Source organism: Candoia aspera, chromosome 12 (assembly GCF_035149785.1).
Source record: "Candoia aspera isolate rCanAsp1 chromosome 12, rCanAsp1.hap2, whole genome shotgun sequence".
In the NCBI taxonomy this organism is placed as follows: Eukaryota; Metazoa; Chordata; class Lepidosauria; order Squamata; family Boidae; genus Candoia; species Candoia aspera.
This window is the reverse complement of record NC_086164.1, coordinates 12691790-12713730: the sequence shown is the minus strand read 5'-3', so window position 1 is coordinate 12713730 and position 21941 is coordinate 12691790. Positions and strand designations below refer to the sequence as shown.

At 40.3% G+C, this 21941-nt stretch overlaps 1 protein-coding gene across 1 annotated transcript in view; it reads right to left on the bottom strand.

Moving 5' to 3' along the window:
* CHM (CHM Rab escort protein) overlaps positions 1–21941 on the bottom strand; it is a 57856-nt gene that overhangs the window by 29536 nt on the left and 6379 nt on the right. The window contains exons 2-8 of the mRNA XM_063313699.1: positions 18004–18070; positions 11799–11871; positions 11116–11240; positions 5533–5926; positions 3486–3602; positions 2170–2290; positions 1156–1381 (exon numbers count right to left, since the gene is read on the bottom strand). Of these exons, the coding sequence (XP_063169769.1) occupies positions 1156–1381; positions 2170–2290; positions 3486–3602; positions 5533–5926; positions 11116–11240; positions 11799–11871; positions 18004–18070 (1123 nt within the window). The remainder of the gene's footprint in view (positions 1–1155; positions 1382–2169; positions 2291–3485; positions 3603–5532; positions 5927–11115; positions 11241–11798; positions 11872–18003; positions 18071–21941) is intronic.

Sequence of the window (21941 nt, the reverse complement as noted above, 5' to 3'; positions counted from 1 at the left end):
TCTGGGAGTCGAAGTCCACCCATGTTAAAGTTGCTAAGGTTGAGAAACCCTGATCAAATGGGATCTAGGAGATGTGCCTTCTCTGTTGCTGCACCCAAACTCTGGAAAGAGCTCCTCTCCCCACCTCCATAAGGTTTGGGTGGCCCCAGCTCTATTGGCCTTTCGCAGTGCTGTGAAGACCTGGCTTTGCTCCTGTGCACTGGGTCAGGATGGTAAATGAACCCCTCTTGTTGGGAGAGTGAGAACTTGTTATTTCCAACTCAGCTATGGGCTTCTGTATGACTGTGGTTTGGTAACTGGGCTTTATGTTATTTTTTGTTTTGTTCTGTTTTTGTTTTATTGATATACACCACCCAGAGACATATATGAGCTGAGTGGCCATATAACTGTCATAAACAAACAAACAAGCATGGACAGCTTTCTAAATATACAAGAAAGTTTCAGTAGTGAGAATGGCCGGGGTCGAGGGATGGAAAAGAAGGGCGTATCTGGATGGCAGCTGCTAACTCTTTAGATGGGAAACTGTTGACCACTTGTGGCATGCAAAACATTTCAAATTTGAAAGAGCTGTTTCAGGTTCAAAATGGGTTGTTCTGATTTTACTGGAAGCACCTCAACGCCATTTCAAGTTCAGACAGAACACTGCCAGAAAGATCGGAGCAGGTGTTTCAAACGAAAAACGTCGCACTTTGACCTCAAAGCATTTTGGATTCAAAACCTTTTGCACGCCCTAGTTCGCTGCCACTCCAAGAGTCAACTCTGAATTAAAGTTTTACATTTTAAATCCTGAATTACTAACAAAGAATGATGCTCTAAAAGCTTAACCTTGGCAATTTTAAGATGTATGGACTTCAACTCCCAGAATTCCTCAGCCAGTAAGCTGGCTGGGGAATTCTGGGAGTTGAAGTCCACACTTCTTAAAGTTGCTAAGGTTGAGAAACACTGCTCTAAAGCATCAAGGGTTGGCCAACCAAGAGTCACCTTCTCTACTCTGTTCCTCCAAACTCCAAAACAATAAGAAGCCTACAGGCCGTATTTTCTTAAACAGAAGATGCATATTTTCCACTCAACCACTTAAAGAAATGTTAAAAGGAAAATAATAAAGTAGTTTAAAAAAACAAATTACAGTGCCTAAAAAAAGGGAAATACACTTACCGACAAAAACACTGAGGGATCTCCCCTTGGCCATACAAAGGAAATAAGAACGGAGTGTTGCCGTAGCGCCCAAGGCATTGCAGAAACTTTTGGGTTGCCTTCAGCCCATCTACGGTGCAGCAATCAGCCTCTGAGACCATTGCAATGGAATGCAGAATGAAATGCTGCAGGTTGGGAGTTAACTTCTGGGTTTTTAAATAGTCAGAAAACTTGCAATCCTTCTGGGCTGTCTCAAGAGAAGAGAAGAGAATCTTCAGCATGGCTGTCTTTACATATGTCAAGAAAACAGGCTGCTCAATTATGGCTTACTGAGTAAACAAGGATAGGCAACTTGAGAATCCAGGACCACATACCTGTGGCCTTCCAAACCCCTTCTGAACCTGACTGCTGAAATCTAAGGCACCATTTCCTGCCATGTTTGGGTGGGAAAGTGAAGACAACTGCTGTGTAAGCCCTGAAATAGGCATAGCACAGAAATGCTCCCATGTTCCTTGAAAAAAGCAAACCATGCCCGCATAAATAATATGGGTCAACCTCAGCCTCCCCTAAAATGTTAAGTGAGTCCTTGGCCCCCAAAAGATTGCCCATCCCTAGAATAAACAACTGACCAGATTTATACTTCATACAGTATATATTGTACAATGTCCTAAAACCTAGCTTACAAACCACAGCAATTCAGCTCAATCTTGTAACCTACAAACATATATGCCTCATTTTGGTTTAGTGTGAGCTAATTAAACACAGAAACTTCCACCCATCCTATGTCTGTATTATCTTATTCAATGCCCAGACTGAGCTCAGAGTCGTCAAGAGGTCTCCACCATCATGAATGATCAGAGCAGCTTCACAACAGCAACCCAGCAATGTAAAGCACTTGGAAAGTCCAGCCATGCGGCACTTCCTTACAAGCTCCCATGATAAAAAGGATGTCAGAATCAAGAGGTTTATAGAGAAGTTCAATTGATTGAAAAATAAAGACACGGGGAATTTTGCCATTCAACAAAAGATACGGACCTTGATATTCATCATGGCACTGTTCAAAATCCAGGCAAAAGGTCAGAAATCTCATCAGCATTCTCTTTTCCACCATAGTCAGCTGTTTGTTATTGAAAATATCAGCTCTGGAACATGGAACCTGAAAGAGAAAAGTGCCAGTGTCCCTGGCTCAAAGAACTTGAAAAAGTTGAGGAGAAAAAACAGGATTTTATAAACCGATAATCTCCTCTTACAGATACCACATTCTTGCTACCTCAATTTAGGGACAGGCTGAGGGACTGAACCCTCTTCCTTAACTTTCCCCTTGGTAAACAAATATGGGTTCTGCCCTCTCTCAGTCAGGATTTGCTCCTCAAATTTCTGCTTCAGAAGAAATCTTGGTTTGAGTTAACCTTTATTGGACTGATGCCAACTGTTGGAATAGGGTCACTTTGAAAGACATCTTTGGATACAACCCATTGCCATTGTTTAACTATGATAAGGGCAGATGCCTGGAAATTGTACTAGAAAGGAGTTTGAGGAGATATACCTCTGTGGTCCAAGGATGTAGCCAAAAGAAGGGAAGTTTACACTGAACCAGTCAGCAGTCATGCTTTCAACCATTTATGATATTCAGGGTTAACCATGAAAAGGTATTGGCTTATTGCATACAAAGTGATTGCATACAAAGAGGTCACATATTTTTTGAATAATTGCTTGGTTTTAATACTTTTGATGTCTAATAATACCCTTCAACCTTCACATCTACCATTCCTGGCTTGGTGAACTTGTGAGTTAAAATCAGCGCAGAACTTCCTAATTTCTCTGCCCTAAGGCATCATTAAAATATTCACGTCTGCTGCCACATAGCCTTTTCCCCTCCCACGTAATAAGCCAGTCATCTGCTGTTCTCACTACAAAGGGTTGATCACAGGTGTCACAATGGTCCTGAGTTTTAATCAACTTTACGGCAATGCTGGATGTTCATGCCCCTCATGAATCTCACCCTTTGTCTTTGAAAACCAGAATTATTGGGGCTTATCTTTTCATTATTTCCCTATTTCTCCATCAATGCATACCAACCATGGTTGACTGCAAAAAGAATAATCCTTTCTAAACTGTACCAGTTATCCCAAGTAACTCTTGAAGGCACCAAGCTGGGGAAGGCTGGTATAAACAGAATGATGATATATGCAATGTTGGATGTTTTTCTGTTGCTATTGCTTTTACAAGAACAAAGGAAGATACTGAAGAGATGGAAGTAAGAGGAGAGAAACATCAGGACCACATTTATTAAAAGGAGTGCTTTCAAATGAGCCATGAGTTCAGTTTTGTAATTTTACTCATTAGTGTACCTGTTCCACTTTCCCATCTCGAAATACAAGAATACGGGTAACATTTTTGAACTCTGCATACCGACTGACATTTGACCTAATTAGGAGGTCGATCAGCAATCCTCGGGAGTAGAGTAGCTGCAAGAAAGAAAAGGAATATATAATACACAAATTCTTCAAGAAAATATCATTGCTATTTAAATATACTTTTTCTCCCTTGGTATTATTGCCTACAAGGAACTCTCTGTCAAGAATGCAAAGTATTTTGCAAATTATAAGTGTCTCTTATGGCTGAGGAACTGGCTGGAAAAGAAAAGCGAGCACAAATAGTCTTCAATATAAAAAATAACTTTTTTAAAAGTAGCAGCAAATATCAGCCTTATGCAGCTGGAGGAAATAACCTAGAAGGCTGAAAGGACACTATAGAAGTAATATTCTTCTCCAAAGGAATATGATTCCACCGGGAGAAGAACTGGAAAGACACTTCCTTAGAATTAAAAGAAAATACCTGGAACTAAATCAAAAAGTATCTGGAAGTAAATTAAAAAGATTCTTACTGGAGCTCTTCAACACACACACATGCCTTCAAATCATAAAAAATAACTAGATACCCACTCTGGAAGAATATATTTGACAAGATTTTCAGAGGTTTTAATCTTCTTTCTAATATTCTGCATATCCTTTCTACACATCATCTCCTCCAATTTTTGTGTTTGGACTCTAAACTTAATGGCTGTCCTTATTTCTTCAATATCCCAGCAAGCTTGCAACGGTTACAAGTTGAAACCATAAAACTTAATCTTCTAATACCTTTGCTCACTTTGTGTAAGCTACAAATTTATTATACATTCTTGGAAGGACATGAATGTAAAACCCCTAGCGCAAGATGGATGACCTAACTTTAAAAAGGCAATGCTCCACTGGAGAAAGTTAGTTACACCATGCCATCATTCTCAGAGTAGTCATAGCCACAAGGAGATAACTTTGCAAGGCCAGAGAGGTACATGGGAATTCACTTTCCAAATCAAAGCTGTGCCCTGTCCAGAACTTGGGCAGAAGATCATGGATGGCAACAGGCCAAAACAACAGCACCATGGAGAGCTCTGAGTAAGCAATTTGGTTTGATGGGAAGTGGGTCTTAGCCAAGGCTGGATTCCCTGCCCATCCAGTTAAGCATTAGGGGACTACAAGACCACACTGGAAACCCTAGGAAATAAACACTATTGTGAGATTCACTTAGGGTTAGGGTTGCATGGGATTGCAAACAGTTTGGTATGCTCAATAAGGAATACCTATCACCTTCTTTTGAGAGTGCCTTGGACTGCAAGAAGATCAAAGCAGTCCATCCTCCAGGAAATAAAGCCAGACTGCTCACTTGAGGGAATGATATTAAAGGCAAAACTGAAATACTTTGGCCACCTAATGAGAAGACAGGACACCCTGGAGAAGATGCTGATGCTAGGGAGAGTGGAAGGCAAAAGGAAGAGGGGCTGACCAAGGGCAAGATGGATGGATGATATTCTAGAGGTGACGGACTCGTCCCTGGGGGAGCTGGGGGTGTTGACTGACAGGAAGCTCTGGCATGGGCTGGTCCATGAAGTCACGAAGAGTCGGAAGCGACTGAACAAATAAACCACAACAAATCACCTTCTTTGGGTGGGAGACTATTCTATACTACCCCACATTACTTTTGGAAAGTCCCATGAAGTTTGAAGTCCCATTAGGCTCTGTGGTATGGGATGTGTGGGATAGTGCAGCTACTGTATGGGAAACTAGTTTTTGTTTCCTGGAAGCAAACAATCAAAATACATTTTTAGCTTTTCCTTCTCCATTTCTGTGAGAACGTTTGTGTGTGTGTGTGTGTGTGTGTGTGTTTGTGTGTGTGTGAAGGAACCCTTCTTTAAAAATGCCAAATGTTTTTTCCTAAAGTTACCTATGCTCCTTAAAAAGCACAGGGTTGGATCCTAATATTACTGTCACATTCTTAGCCTTTGAAGCTTCTCAATGAATATTTTTTAATAAAGCAGAAGTGATTTAGATAGAAGAAGTATAGTCAGTAAGCCCCTACCTTAGAAATTAAATCAATATTAAACCGCCTCCCTTCTTTTACAATTTGGGGATATGTAATTTTCCTTGGTTCAGCTGCAGCTTCAGTGATTGATTCAGATTTATTGTTTCCTGTTTCTGATACTGATGGATCAGGCATGATGCTGTCGCAGTATTTCTCTTCCAGAGAGGTCACTTCTGTAGCCTCCTTGTCACTGGTACATTCTGGATCACTTCCTGTAACACTTTGCAGGCAGGTTTCTTCACTTTTGGCCTCACCATCTGAAGGCAAGCATCCAGTCTCAATCTCTGTGACAGGAGATGTTTCCTCTGAAACCTTACTAAAGGCAGAGGTTGTTGAGGGAGATGGTCTTGGTAGTGCACCAGCTTCTTCAACGTCTTCTGTTAAATCCTGGCTGTTTTTTTTCAAAGAGAGAAAGAAAATCAGTTTCCCCAAAACCTAATTTGCAACTGTCCAGTGCAAGCAGGTGTTTCACCAACTTAGCAAATACAACAACAGCTATGCCTTCATAGTTTGGTCAACCTTCATAAGAGTTATAATAATAGGAAAATGAAATCTGGATGCTGTTACAGGAACCACATCCTAAACCACTGATTAAACTACTGTAATTCATAAAAAGCTCAAGCACGTGTCTAAGAGGGTGTTGACAAAAATTGCACTGGCAAGGAAGTATATGTGAAGGTGAAAGGTCCCCTGTGCAAGCACCGAGCCATGTCTGACCCTTTGGGGGGACACCGCTTTCACAACGTTTTCTTGGCAGATTATAGAGCGGGGTGGCTGTCATGAGTAAGGATGGCGAGCAGGGGGCTCCCATCCAGGCTGTAAAGCGCATGTGTAGTACTGAGGAATTAGGTGGCCATTCAAAGAGACACAGATCAGGCCCGCCTTAGCCTTTGGGGTTTATATGTCTGGGTTTTCCCACGCTTCTTCAGTTTGTTAGGATTCTCTGTTATGTAGCAATAATAAAACACTAGAGACCTATTCCTTGTCTCAGCGTGGTTCCTGGCTGTTAGGACAGTGGCTTGCCGTTGCCTTCCCCAGTCGTCACCTTCCCCAGCAAGCTGGGTGCTCCTTTTACCGACCTCGGAAGGATGGAGGGCTGAGTTGACCTGAGCCGGTTACCCGAGAATCCAGCTTCCACTGGGATCAAACTCAGGTTGTGGAGAGAGCTTCAGTTGCAATACTGCCGCCTACCACGCTGCGCCACACAAGTAACTCTAAGGAATTATATATGTACTGTATATCCCACCTTCCCTCCAGGAGCTCCAAGCATTGTTCATAAAGATCTCATTTTATCTCCACAACCACCTGTGATGAAGGTTGTGGACTAGCTCAACATTACCCAATGAGCTACTGTAGCTGAGAGTCCCACTTCTGGTCCAATACTTTAATCACTACAGTATGTTGGCTCTTGGCGCTGAAAATTCAAAGGAGACTGAAGGATTAAGCTAAATGGAACATTTTGGAATATCATTAAAAGTGTATTTGTCTACAACAATCAGGAAATAAACTTACTGGCAACATTGCCCATCTGTGGCCTTTAAACAAATGTAATAGAGGTATCTTGCTACTATGCCCATTGCTCCTTAACTACCTATCACAATAAAGGTAAGCAGGTCAGATGAATGAAGTCAGCACAGGTAACAACACTTTAGAAACCCCTTTTCCTTCTTAACGGCAAAATGCTTAACATTCTTCTTCTAAGTCCAGACTCTGCATTTGAGTTCACCTTCCTTTTTAAACTTCAACTTCAAGGAAAGCTACTTCTGCAACAGATACCTTGAACTAGAGTTTTCAGTTTATACCAAGAGAGATGAATCAAGGTAGTGTCATTATTTGGGTGGGAGGGAGGAGATTGGCAACAATTTTGCATTGTAGTTTTTAATCTCTTAACTACTTAGCCTTTAGTCCACTAAATAAATGTTTTAAATTTAGCCAGTGACTAATGAACTGTAATTTGGAAGGTGATCTGATATGATGCAGAAATAAAACTTGGGCTATCAACAAATGGCAGGATATTTTCAGTCACCAGGAGATAAAAGCTATTAAAGTTTTTGCCCAATCATAATCAAATTACAGTCACAAGAGGAAGTCCTGAGTTAGCTAGGCTGAAATAACATTTAATACCTAACTAGTAGGACTGCAGCAGGGCCATATTTTTCATCTAAAGCTGGACAACATTTTGGTGAACAGGGCTACAATGAACACTTTTGAAACTGGGGAGTGGCAAAAGCTACAGTAATGAATGATGGTACCAAGTACATAGAGGTGTTTTATACCTGAATTGGGCCAGGATGGCTATTCGTCTCACCACCACCACCACCACCACCCCAGTTTGTTTGTGTGTGTGGTAGTTGAGTTGTTGTTTTAACTGATTATATAGCTGATACAATAGCTTTCACCTGATTCCCTGTTAAAAAGCAATAAGTGTCACCATGCATTTTCAGCAATCATGGCACTGAAATCCAGAGATGCTCCAAGGGTTTAACAAAGAGATCTTGAGCATCATACCACAGCCTTGACTGCAGGTATTATTTTGGAAATGGCATTAGCAATGTTGATCGGATCTCCTAATGTCAGCTTTATTATTTTAACATAGCTAATAAATAACACAGGCGTATCATTTTTCAACCTGCAAATCCAGTGACAGCTGGAGGTCAAGGAGCCCTCCTAGATCATGTAGCTGCTCTTTCTGAGTGAGTGCAACGTTATCTAGAACAAGTTTCACTTCCACTGAGTTCAGCTTTTGCCTTACCAACCACCTTTCTGTCATATCAGAATTTAATTTTGGCTTGTTCTCCCTCATTATGATCATTGCCTAGCCTTTATAACTATTATGAAGGTAGGCAACGTTCAGAGGAATTGATTGCTTTTGTGGAGTTAGAAAATTGGAAACAGTATAGTTGGGTACAATTGCATATTGATGGCATCTCACTCCAAAGGTTTGAATGACCTCAATCACCACTGTGATGTTAAACAGTATAGACAGAACACCATGGAATACCATAGATCAGTGTTTCTCAACCTTAGCAACTTTAAGATGTATGGACTTCAACTCCCAGAATTCCACAGCCAGCAAGTCCTGCCAGGACCAGAACCACAGCAAAACAGCAAAAGTTCAACCTGACAGAGAACACAGAAGTATCTGGTCAGTGGTACTGAAAGCCACCAAGAGATTCAAGAGAAAGAAGGTTGCATTTCCCTCATCTAGTTTCCAGCATAGGTCATCTGTTGAGGCAACCAAGGTAGTACCAAATGCCAGATAAATACTAATTGAAATAGGTCCAGAAAATCAGTTTCATCTGGATGTATTCAAAGCTGAAAAGTTGCTGCTTTCTCAATCCAAGAATGGAATAATTGAGGTTGGCCAATAATAAAGGGATCTTACAGATCTAGGGCGGACTTTTTCCAATAAAGGCCTTACACCTACAGTATATCCTTTAAGCATGAAGGGTGCACATCTCATTCTCAAGCAGGTGTTGATCATCTCTCTTAATGTAGGGCCAGCCCATTCTGGCTGATTTAAGTAACCAGGAAGGTCAAAGATTGAACAAGTCTCATCTCTCCATACACCCTGTCTATGTCCTTGAGGTCCACAAACTGAAAAGAATCCATATTAAACTGACAACCAGTTGCCAAGGCCATCTCCCAAGGCCTGCCCAAACACTAGAGTCCAACTTGGGTAAATCCAATCAACTGTGTCTGCAAAGAACTGAAAATCGTTCACTGCAAGCCTCTGACTATGCATATACTTCTACGTAATATCCCCGCAACAACAATGAATTTAAAAAACTAATCCTCTTGAATCTAGGGTATGAATCTGAAAGGTTCCTAGGAAATTTATAATCACCATCCCAAATATTTTTCACCTAAAGACATAATTTCCAAACAGAATAGCTGTGGCAGTAAAAACTGAAGGAGGAAAACAAATGTTCACATTTAAATCTTTGTGCAGATCAGGGGGATTCCCCCCCCCCTTTTTTTGGTAATACTATCTCACAAAAAAGGATGCATCTGCAGCACCAATTGTGGTGTAAATTCTGAACATTATCTAGTGTCATTCATTAATTAATGGTACCAACAAAGGAATCTCTCAAAGCCAATGTGTCTTATTAATGCTTCGCACCAGTCACCCTTCCAATAGGTCAAAAGAAAAATTGCCAACCAGCTGGTTAATTTATGCAGCACAGGTGTTCGCTATTTGTTTTTCAGTCGCTTCCCTTTTTTTCCCCTTTCCTCTATCCCACTTGTTGCAGAGATGGTATTCTCTTCCTTTGATGGATGCATTTTATTTGGCGGCCACTCGGTTCAGCTTTGTACATTCTATTACCACTGCTACCCAGCTGTTTTATTCTTTCAAAATAAATGTTTAATGGCAATTTCATAGGAGTTCAGGGTTAGGGTTAAGAAGCAATGGGAAAAAAGCAACGGAAGCACATAAACCATCAGAATTGTGTCAATCAACTGATTCTCAAGCATAAGCTAGAGACAAGGATTTTGGGTTTGTTTTGTTTTTTAAACAGCCTTTCTTTTTAAATGCACTCGGTTTAAAAAAATTATTCAAAGCAAAGAGCTGGTGCAGATGCAATAACCAATGTACAGCTTGAAGGTTAGTCTAGAAGAAGGAAAGATGTAAACAGCAACAACCAAGTAGTTGAGGATTTGGAGCCGCTTGCTCCCCTATATGGAACAGTTGCAAATGTTTGGGGCTGTTTAATACAGAAAAAAGGAGGCAGGAAATGATAAAAGTCAATTAATGTTATACATCAAGAAGGAAGCAATAGGCATTTTTCCTCTTCACCCATAATACTGTAGTTCCACTCATCCAATGAAACTGATTAGTGGGCAATATGAGATAGACAAAAGGAAGTATTTGTTACACTAGCCATAAATTGCTTATACAAAAAAAAAGGCAGGGCAAAAATTTAATAAACTATGAATAAATAAGAGGAACAAGAGGATTGGCTACCACAAGGTTTGCTGATGGCTGCAGGCTTGAATGGTTCTTAAACAGAGATAAAATGGTCATTGAGAATAGGGCTACCGATCTCTCTGTATCACCTCCATGATCAAAGACAGTATGTTTCTAAAAGCACAATTGCATTCAAATCTAGGAAAAGTCAAGCTTTCATAATTCATGAAACCGTAACTATTTCCCATTGCACAAAATGGTATCTGTGCATTTCCACAAGCCATGCTAGAAGACTCAGGACTTCTTATGATGACAGCAAAACTGCTGCACTGATATGGCTAGGATCTTTGTTCATCACAAGTTTTGAAGTCTGGTGTAGAGAAGAATGGATGGGATTCCTCAAGTCACCTAGGCTTTCACAATGGCTTGAAGTGGCAAGAAGCTCCAAGCATTTTCTCTAGAAGGTTGAGGATTTTACTTTCCCTTCAGCACTCAAAATATCTCCTTCCAAATACAGCCACCATGGTTGAAGCCACACACTGCATTATACCACTCTAGGATATTCCACACACTAAACTGTGGCTTACTGAATAATCCATAGTTCAAAAACATGACTTAATGGAATATGCAGACACATCTATTAAATTAGATCCATAACACTTTGTACTCACCTAACATAGCAGAAATGTTCCACATTCTGGATGGTTTGATCTCCCTTGTTAAGAGGAATCCCTTCCTCATCTTCAAGAATTAGTTCTTGCCAATCTGTGCTGTCCTCACATGGATCAGCCTTTTCCTTGTAAGAATGGGGACAAAGAAAATGAAGTTTGCATTAGAAAATACAGGAAAAAACAACAAATAGCACTGTAATGTTCTGGTTTCATTTAAACTTTTAAAATTTCAGAAATAAGTATCTTGGTTCTGTTGCATATAAAGTCAAGCTGTTAGATGCTTATCAAGTTGCAAGCTGCTTACTTAAGACAAGTTGTTCATTTTTAACTTCTGAAAAGTACAGCATACAGAATACAGGCAGCACATACACCCACAGATAGTTCTGACTGGCTCATAATGATTTCTACAACACAAGCAGACAATCATTATATGAGTGAGGACTGTGTTTTTTTTAAAGAACTAATTTTAAAAAAAGCTAAAGGCCATGTGGGACACAGTGGTATTGTTGGAAATTTCTAGTCATTTTCTCCCCTTTTGAAATAATAAAAAAAAATAACAATAGGCTTAACAATTTTTTCTTATTTTGCAAAAAAAAAAAAAGAAGATTTATATTTAAATTAAAACTAATGCTTCCACAAAAAATAATAGATATTTGAGATAAAACAATAATGCCGTTCCTTACTTGGTTTTCTTTTATCCAGGACAATAATCCTGAGAAACTAAAACTTGCCCAATTTCCTCCATAGTAATTTCTTCTGTGGTAGCAGTGGAGAGAAGGGAAGAAGAAGAAAAAAAGCTCAGAAATTTTTTCCAAGGATTCTGCTCTTATCTACAGTTATGGAGAAAATTGTCCCAGCAAAGAGACTTTCACATGCCTATACAAGCTGAAGAGAATAACAAGTATACAGACCAATTCCCACAACCCAAATCTCTCTTCTCTTTTGCATTTAGTCACCTTAGTTGCAGATACCATTTAAAAGTAGAACATAATTTCTTGTAGGCAGGCAACAAAGTGTTTTGATTAGGAGTGTAAGGCACAGCACCTGAAAAATCATGTTCACTATCCAGATTGTGTAATCAGTACCAGAGGAGACCATTCTCCGAGTGGCTGGTTCACATATTACGATAAGTTAAACCAAAGCATCTTGATTAAACCAAAGTTGTCTAAGTTCAGACACTGACTGGACTCACATCACCCCCACTACACCTAAACCAAACACAGATGCAGTGTGTGAACCCATATTTTTGTCTGGAGATGGATAGATTAAAATCGTATTGAGTAAATAAATAAACTTGATACATTAAAAAAAGATCAAAAGGTTTTGCTTTCCCCAAACTGCAGGTGCTTGTGACACTCAACTGTGATAGATTCTGCTTGTTTTAGCCAACTGCAAATGAATAGATAGGTCTTCAAATTTGAACACAGGAATCTGTAGTTGTTTCTAAAGCTTCTTTGTTAAGTTTCACAAATAAAATGTATATTAAAAAAGATAAACATGTGAGTGAGAGAGAGAGAGAAATGAACTGCACCTAAAAACAGGAAAAAGTTCCATATAGTATTACTATAACTATTCAGGCCTAACATGTTAATTACTAAATCCAGACCATATGGAAACTTACTGTTCCATCTTTTCATTTCTACAATCAAAACTTGACAAAGAATACATCTCTTGAATCCATCCTTTGACATTTTGGGTGTTGTGTTCTTTCCACCTATGTAAGATAATTATCTCTGCCAAACCCTGTGCTCAAAATTTTATGATTTTTTTAATGATGGTTTTTATGTGCTTTTACTTTTTTCTTGTTTTTAAATTTTTATATTGTTTTTTTCTTGCTGTTTTTTTTAATGTTTGTTTTAATTGTTTGTAAGCTGCCCAGAGTTCTATATATGAAATGGGCAACTATATAAATTTGAAAAATAAATAAATAAACATTGCCAGAATTCTTCTTAAACTATCGAAGTATCAATTATTGGACTGTAATTGACCCTCACATTTATATCTTTAGCTACTGCGTTTTCCCTCGAAGTTATATTAACACCTGTAACAAGTTGAAACCAAACCAGAGCCATAAAGGAACAAAGCCAAATCATATGAGTCAAAGAGCCTTCACTTTTTTTTTTACAATGCCAACACACACACACAAAAAGATATCCCCCCTTTTTAAAAATTTTCTTTGGGTAATCCAATAAATACAAAATATTTGGATAAATTCCCTAAACAATAAGAACTGTATTTAAGAATTCTTAAAACTTGGAGCCATCAATTTTCCAAAACTGGATACTCCCACTCCTGATTCCATAATCGCATAGATGGATCGACAGCTTCTGCTATCATTCTGATACATTCCAAAACTCATGAAGTCTCAGACTGGTCATGCTAATCACAGTTCAGCCATAGATCTCAGCTCAGCCTCTGGTCTTTGAGCAAAAGGAGACCTTCATAAATGTCAGGATTTTAGGAAGTGTCATTGATACAAACGTAAGAGCAGAATTTGCAGAGGGGAAGCCTAGCTTTTTGTGAATGTCAGTTAGGAAAGCTGCCTCTCTCAATACAGTAATCGCCCTGGGGGGTGGGGAAATGAATCAAAGGCAATGTCTGGGAAGAAGCTGCTGATGCCTGGTGATTTCTCCAGAGACCTGCTTGCCTGTGTCCTTCTCTATCTGATCTCTTCCTAGAGGGAGGAGGAGGGGGGGAGAAGAGGAGGCCCTGCTGTCATCAGAAGGCATTCTCCCTTACTAGCAAACCTCCTCCTACATCCATGTTAAAAGCAAGAATGTACAAAGTAATCTGTATCAAATCCTAGACGCCCCAACTAATCGCCTTGATGAAGCTGTTATTACAGTGTTAGCTTTGCCCCCCCCACCCCCAAACCTCATCCCAAAGGTGTGAGGATCAAGCCGCTTGCTTTGCACACCTCAACTGACTTTTTTCCCCCGCTCCTTTTTTGCCTTCCGAAATGGAACATTTGCCAACTTTGTCAGGTTTTGATTTGAAAATTACAATTACTAATGCTCAGTCGCCACACTTCCACTGGATCCGCTAAGGACAGACGGCCTGAACCTGGTGACATCCAAACGTGCTGGCCAATGTTTGCTGCTCCCAATGCAGGAGTGCCTAGCTGGGCAACTGCTTGGACTCAGGACCCTTCTGCCTCCTTGTTACAAGCATCAGTGAGTGACTTTCCCCACGAGTCCAACTGCTGGCCCGCAAGCTGCAGTGACAAGAGTGAGCAGAACATGTCATCTGCTCTTCTGAAAAAAGAAAAAGTCCCTGCAGCAACAGTCTACGCCACGGTTTCTCAACCTTCAAGGTGTGTGGACTTCAACTCCCAGAATTCCCCAGCCAGCTTGGGAGGAAGAAAGAGGGATGAGAAAGAACTTCAATGCCATTATGGGATACTGTAACGGCATGTCCTTATTTACCATTTGTATCCCAGTTACTCATTGGTTGGAGGCGCAGGTAGCGCTTAGACTGGCTTTTTGCTTTTCATGTGCTGTGTCAAGCAAACTCACCCGCATTTATTTAGTGAACTGTGGTTAAACAACCGTGGCTTAATGCAGGGTTTCTCAGCCAGGGTTCCGTGGCATCCTAGGGTTCCACGAGAGGTCACTGGGGGTTCCCTGGGAGGTCACGATTTATTTAAAAATTATTTCAAATTCGGGCAGCTTCACATTAAAGAGGTAAGTTTAATTTTTTATTTTCAGTTTACGAACACCGTTAATGCCTATCTACAGGCCTACCCATGAAACAAATAGAATAATTTTGTAACTTCCGGCCTCTATTTGAGCCTGAATGTTCAGGGGTTCCCCGAGGCCTGAAAAATATTTCAAGGGTCCCTCCAGGGCCAAAAGGCCGAGAAAGGCTGGCTTAATGTAATATGAGAAATCAGCCACTAATTCCAATTGTTAATTGCAGTGTCTTATTTCAATGTATTGGAACAAGATAAATTAAAATAGATCAAAAGTTTCTCCTTCCCATGACGACTAGTTAAAAGTTTTGCTTCAACCCTGTCAATTATACTTTCCTTGTTACAATATAAGTAGCTCTGGACTTTAATCAATTAACTTAAAATCAATTGAAAAGTAATTACCTCCTGACAAAACCATTGAAGTATAAACCAGATTTTAGTGCTAGATAGAATTTGGGGGACTTAAGGAAATAAACTGCTCTCCTGTTTTCTTTTTTCCTGCCATCCAAGCAACCAAACCTACAGATAAGCAAGAGCAGTGTCCCGCAAAATAAAATTTGCAAAGGAGGAAGAGAGGTCACCGGGGAGGAAAATCTTCATGCAAACACAAATCGCTTCCACCGACTCTATTCCATTCAAACTTTGGCAACTTCAAGTTTAAAGTCAATGCCAAGCAGCGTATTCTGAATTGCAAATTACTTTTCTAAATCACTTAGCATCCATCCTTGAAAATTCACATGTCAACAGCTCATTAATATCTACAGTAAATGTAGCTCTCTGAAAAAGAACCAATGATTTTTTTTTAACATTTTATTAAGACAGATAGCTAGCTCCTAGAAAGAAACCCCCTTTCAATTACAATTTGGCAGAAGCTAACTTTGGTTTTAAAACACGACTATAGGAATTTATGACCAGGCTGCAATGGAAGTGACTATTTTGAATATGATTAGCGGTCTGGATGGGAGATGCTTGGACAGTGTTTATAAATCAACAGAGGTGCTACCCAATGGTTTATAATGGTCCACTTCAGACCATCCACCATCATCATGTAAGTGGTGTATGATGATAAACACAAAACAGTGGTGGGAGATTAAAGGTGGTAAGATTCTCTTAGGGTAATGAATCCAGGCAGCAACGGCACACAAAAAGTACCTCAAAAGTTTCATTTGACTCTGTTTCTCTCTCCCACCCGCATATTCTTTTCCATCTAACTCCCATCAGAAAGCAAACGATTTGAAGTTTACACAGTACCAATGAAGAGCAGGTTTATAAGAGTGGCCAATATTCAGATCCTCCATCTCATACATTGCTCACCTAAGAAATCCATGCAAAATTCATGGATTAAAATTCTGGAAGATGAACCCAGTAGCAGTTTCTACCTTTCCTTTAACTAAATTTTAGTTGTATTCTCTTCACGCGGAGTTGTATTTCTGGAGGGGGAGAGAGTTTAATTCCAAGTCTGGAAATGCTTGCAGAAGGAACAACGGCAGCCTAGTGAGTTAAATGGAAGTGAGAAACTTTTTCCCGCTCAGCTCTGGGAACTGCAAATATGAATAGCTGTTATAACAGGGGAATAAGGGAGTGAGGATCTTTCATATAAATATTGTACATAAACCTGTAATACAGAAATGTAAACTGTTACAACACTGCTTAACACAATTTAATCCTTAACACTTTTCTTCCCAAGTCTGGGAAAAAAGTGTTAGGAATTACACTTCTTTTTCCCCAAGTTTAGAAACACAAACATACAGAGCTTTCAAATCAGCAAATTATTTGCTTTGCAAATATTGAAGGGCATTAGCATCCAATCGTTACTTTCTTTCCTGCTTCCAGACCCCATCAAAATTCAACCTGGTTAATTAAGGAGAGATTTGGAGCAGTCTTCAGACAGTCACATTCTCCAGTCATCCTCAACCCTTAGAAGATGTCAATAAAGCAAGAAAGCTGCATCTTTGTTGAACCATCAGAAGAACCCATATGGGGTTTATATGAAAAGCCTAAGGATTCAGGGTGAAGGTCAGTGGGTGAAGCCAGCATCCTAATTTAAAAGTGGTTAAAGGCACCAGGCTAGAAACCAGGAGACTGAGAGTTCTAGTCCCACCATAGGCATGAAAGCTGGCTGGGTGACCTTGGGCCAGTCTCTCTCTCTCTGCCCAATTCACCACACAGGGTTGTTGTTGTGAGGAAAATAGGAGGAGGAAGGAGTACTAGGTATGTTCACCACCTTGAGTTATTTATAAAAATAATAAAGGCGGGATAAAACTTCTTTTAAAAACAGCACATATTGGCTGGGTTCACACATTGCATTAAATCATCACAGCATTTGCTTACTTTGGGCTTAATTATATTGTTTGAATTTAACCATCATGGCTTGTATACTGTGATTTATGGCATAATATTAGGCCCAAACCAGGCCAGTATGGCCCATTCCCAATATTATAGTTGGCATTGCCTTAGCATTAGTCCTGAGCATAGCTATGCAATATCCCATTTGCTTTTCATGTGATAAAATAATTTACATTTATTCGATAGATTTATATCCCCCTTTTCATTCAGGAATTCATGACACTCCCTCCTTTTTAGCCCCACAGCAACAATCTTGTGAGACAGGTGGGGGTGAGAGAGAGTTACTGGCCATCCAGAAAGCTTCTGTGATGGTGGGGGGACAAGAACTGGGATTTCCCTGGTCCTAGTCCAACCCCTTCACCGCTGAACCACACTGGCTCTCGGTGATCGTGGGGATCATAAACAGATAGTGAATACATAATGATGGTCTGTTAGTACATGCAGAGTAAACTTTCTTTGCCTAAGCTACAAAACAAATTTTAAGGTAGTTCAATGATCCCTGGAAACCATTGCATTTGTGAAAGTATGCCTAAATTATGATTTACTTTGAATAAGAATGTTGCTGGCACGCACCCTTCAGTTGCTCCTGCCTGCTTCTCAGGCCAGCAGAAAAGATGGAGCAAACCACAGAAGCTCTGTCTATGGATTGTTTAAGCTGCCATGCAAAGTGGTAGTTCTCGCTCGTCCCCACCCGATCAGCTGAAGTCAGAAGCTATCGTTGTTTCTTGACTTCAGATTTTGCCTTTTTTGGAAGAGTCAAGTCAGGACCTCCTCCATTCAGCCAGCCTTCTGGCCGCTGCCACTGACGGTTAGGACCTGGAGCTACAATGCGCTCTGTTTAAAGGACTTACGAATCCACGTGCAGAACCTGTTGACCGTTTCTTGCACATGCAGCTGCAATGATAGATTCAGGTAAACCTGTAAAAGAGACAAGGTTTTAATTAAACAAGTTACGATAAAATAACAGGATTATTACCATGTCATGCATTTTGAAGACTTTTTTTTTTAAATGAGCCATTATTTTATACTTCTCTGACACTAACAACAGCTAGTTCTGTCTCCAGATTGGTTATGTCTACTCTCCCTTCCACTACTTTCTGTAAGAGGTTTTGGGGAGGCTGGGAAAGGAATGGAAGAGAAAGGAGACACAGACAATCAAGAGACAGAGGGTGAGTCTGTTGGCGGCTTATCACATAGCAAATGGCAACTCAGCCCAGGTGGAAAGAAAGCTGGGAAGCAGCATTTCAAATCAGCCTAATGAACTCATTCTAAATAAGAGTGGGAAATTCCTCTTCCAGTTCCCAAGGTTCTGTATTTACTCCAGACTAGCGTTAAAATCTATATACTACTAAAACTTTCATGTCTGTTTGTCACCTCCAACTGGGCGAAATGGTGCATCGGGCAACAATTTTTGAACCAAGGTACCTCAGATGGGCTAACTTACAGAATGTGTTCAAAACCCAGGACCCATTACTCCCATGAGATTGAAATTTGGCAAAGTTGTAGCTGCTTCAGCACCACAGTGCCTTCCAACTAGACTTCCCAGAAACCCATAGGTTGCATGGCACAAGGAAGATGGTAGGGGCATATCCCTGCCCTCTTTTCCACCTCCCTCTGATCTCTGAGCCCAATCAGCTGGTGGCAAGGCCCAACAAGTGACTGGCAATTGGCTACTTTGGAACTGAGGCCGAAATGTGAAATCTCTTAATGGCAGTGGGTGGCAAGGGAGGGACAAGGGAACAACTTGGATGGCTGCTGGTGAGGTAGGGCTGGCTGGGGGGCACCAGCGGTTGATGGATGAGCCCTCTTCCTCCCTGGAGGGGACCCTCAGGGAAATGCTGGGATGAGGAACAGGGATGCAGTTTTCCTCATGGTCCGTGGATCCTTTTGCTCCCCCTCCCCCAGCAAAGTGGCAGGCAATTCCACAGGTTAGCCGAGGAGGAGGAGGGGTGATCTTCGATGCTCCCTGCCAGCTTCCCACAAGCAAAGTCAATGGGGAAGCTGGAAGGAAGTCAAAAGTCACTCCCATTCCCACTGCTTTTTACCCGCCTGTGGTCATTCTGTTTCTCTGTTTGGGTAAGGAAATCTCTCTGAAAGGATGACCCAACAGGTCACAGGTTGCCTAGTACTTAACTGCAATCTGTGCAGTTCTTATTTCCTTGATCTTGCTCAGCCATGAAGGGCTTGACATTTTTCCAGCCTCCCCACAATCTCTCTCATCAGGCTGAGATGAGAGAATTCCTGATTTTACTTTCTCATACCTAGATATTCATTTCTATATCTCAAAATGGAGGTGGAATAGATAAGTGAATCACAATTTAGTAAGTGATTTCTGTCTTTCCTCATATACCCAATATCACTATTATGAGCTTGGCTCTAGATGATGGGCTTAGGGTGTATTAGTGTTGTAAGTTTTGAAGGGCAGCATATAAACTGCCAAAACAACAAACCAGTCAATCAATAGCAAATAAATAAAATAAAGCAGATCCACAAGCCTAATACCTTGCCACATTTGTTTTAACAAATTGGGATTCTGCTGAACAACTAAACTGCACTAAGCTGTCCTTAATCCTCCTACAGGATTAAGTATCCTACAGTAGGATACAACTTCAAATGATTCATACATAAGAGTTTAATATCTAGACTATCACCTGAAGCAATAAAAAGCAATATCTGGAATATTGCTGGAGGCAATAAAAGGAAAGTGCTTCACAGTAAAAAGAAAAAAAAAGTCATTGATTGGAGGCAGGTAGACATCAAGTAGTAGAATGCCGTTTGTAACTAGAATTTCAAAGATTACCAACCTTGGTACAACCAAGTGCATGAGAGGCAGGGAGAAGAGAGAATGATAGAACCAAAATACTGAATAAGAGAGAGGAACCAGTTATCCAGTTCAATGTGTGAGCTCTACAATTGAGTGATCCATATATACAAAATTACATTCCAGTTAAGTGCAGATTAGGAATTCTAACACAAATCTAAAACTGATTTGCATAAAAATCTACTCAACAGCAAATCTTGACTAGTGAAAAACATGCTGGTGTTAAGCCAGACTTCCTCAATACATCTGGAGGGCAGCAGGTTGGAGAAAAATGACTCAAACCACTTGGAGTCAGGAACTATTTTCAGTCCATTGTAAATGACTTTTTTTTTTAACCCGTTCAATCATGTCCGATTCTTGAAGACTGCCTGGACTAGTCCCTGCTATTTTCTTGGCAAAGTTTTTGGGAAGTGCGTTGCCATTGCCTCCTTCCTAGGGCTGAGAGAAAGTGACTGGCCCAAGGTCACCCAGTTGGCTTTGTGCCTAAGGCAGGATTAGAACTCATGGCGTCCTGGTTTCTAGCCTGAAGCCTTAACCACTACACCAAACTGGCTCTTGGAAGTTTATATAAGACCCACATATTAAAAGAAAGAATGTCGTTTTTCCATCCAATGTTCCCTGAGTAACTTCTATGCTGCACTGAAAGTGATTGGTAGCAAATTCTGTGTGCACCTGGGCAGGCTGACTTTAGTTCCATGTCACAGAGAAGGTGCTACCCACTCTGGCTATCACAAGAAGACATAAAGGAGCTAAGTTTTTTGCAAGCATAGCAAAATGACTGCATAACAACTTCAGGAACTGGTGTGAAATCAGAAAGCATTATAAACTATTTCATGTCTTCAGGCGCCCTTAAGGTAGAAATTCAGACTTTCAGCAACTTTTTGTCATTTTTAAGGCTTACTTCTTTGACAGATTGTGAAAGATTTAATCTCAGCTGGCAAAACAGAGGGAGAAAAAGGTAATGAAGTTTCAGCGCTGGTCTCCAGCAATGACTGTATCATTATGAGAAATCACCACATAACAACTGAATCTTACTAGAGGACATGAGAGGGTAAGAACACTCTTCTAGGAAAACATGACAATTTATTCTATATAGTTTATCATTATGAAAAGGCTAGGAATGTCAAATTGTGAGCCAAGATCTTTTCTTACAACAATGCCTCAAACTTACATGAAGTGTCCCTAATTCTATGTGCTAATTAGTATACTGATTTCCAGTCATGAACCATTACTTAGCCCAAACTTTCAACTAGTTTGTTGATACATTGCCAGCCTCCAAGAATGGGGTACTACAACAGACTATGCCTGTGGTGTATTCTTGTCTGGCTATGTGAGATCTTAAAGCGAGGCATCCCAAGATTTCAAAATGATCATCTGGGATCAAATAACCACCATCGTACAGTCAGTATTTTTCATCTCCAAATCCCAAAGAAGTATCTTGCACAAAGGCTTTTGAGCTTCTGCTTTGAAGGCCACATGAATAAAATGGTAACTATTATCCATCCTTGAAATGAATGCTGGAAGTAACAGAAAAGAAAAAGCTAGAAAAGGTAGCTTTTTCAAATTTGGGGATCAGGCTATCTCTCCAACTACCCCTGTTGCAAGCAACAATTTAATTTTGTGCATGTGTTTCCAAACAGCAGCTTTTGTTTAAAATATTACCAAAACCCATTCAAAGCATCTGGTCACAAAATTAGAGGCTGTCCAATAGAAACAGCCAAAATAACACCAGCATCTTCGAATTAACAAATAATTCTGCCTTCAGATTTATTTTACATGCCACACTGTGTTAACCAAACATGGCAGCTGTTAACATTTGAACAAAATGGCTCTAACTTTAAGCGTAAAACTTTTTGGCGCAGATAATATAAGTACTAAAAAGCAAGTAGTACTTGTAGAAATAACAACACCTTCATACAAGTTGGCAAGTACAATCATTAAGTCTGAGCTAGACAGGTGGCTGTCCAG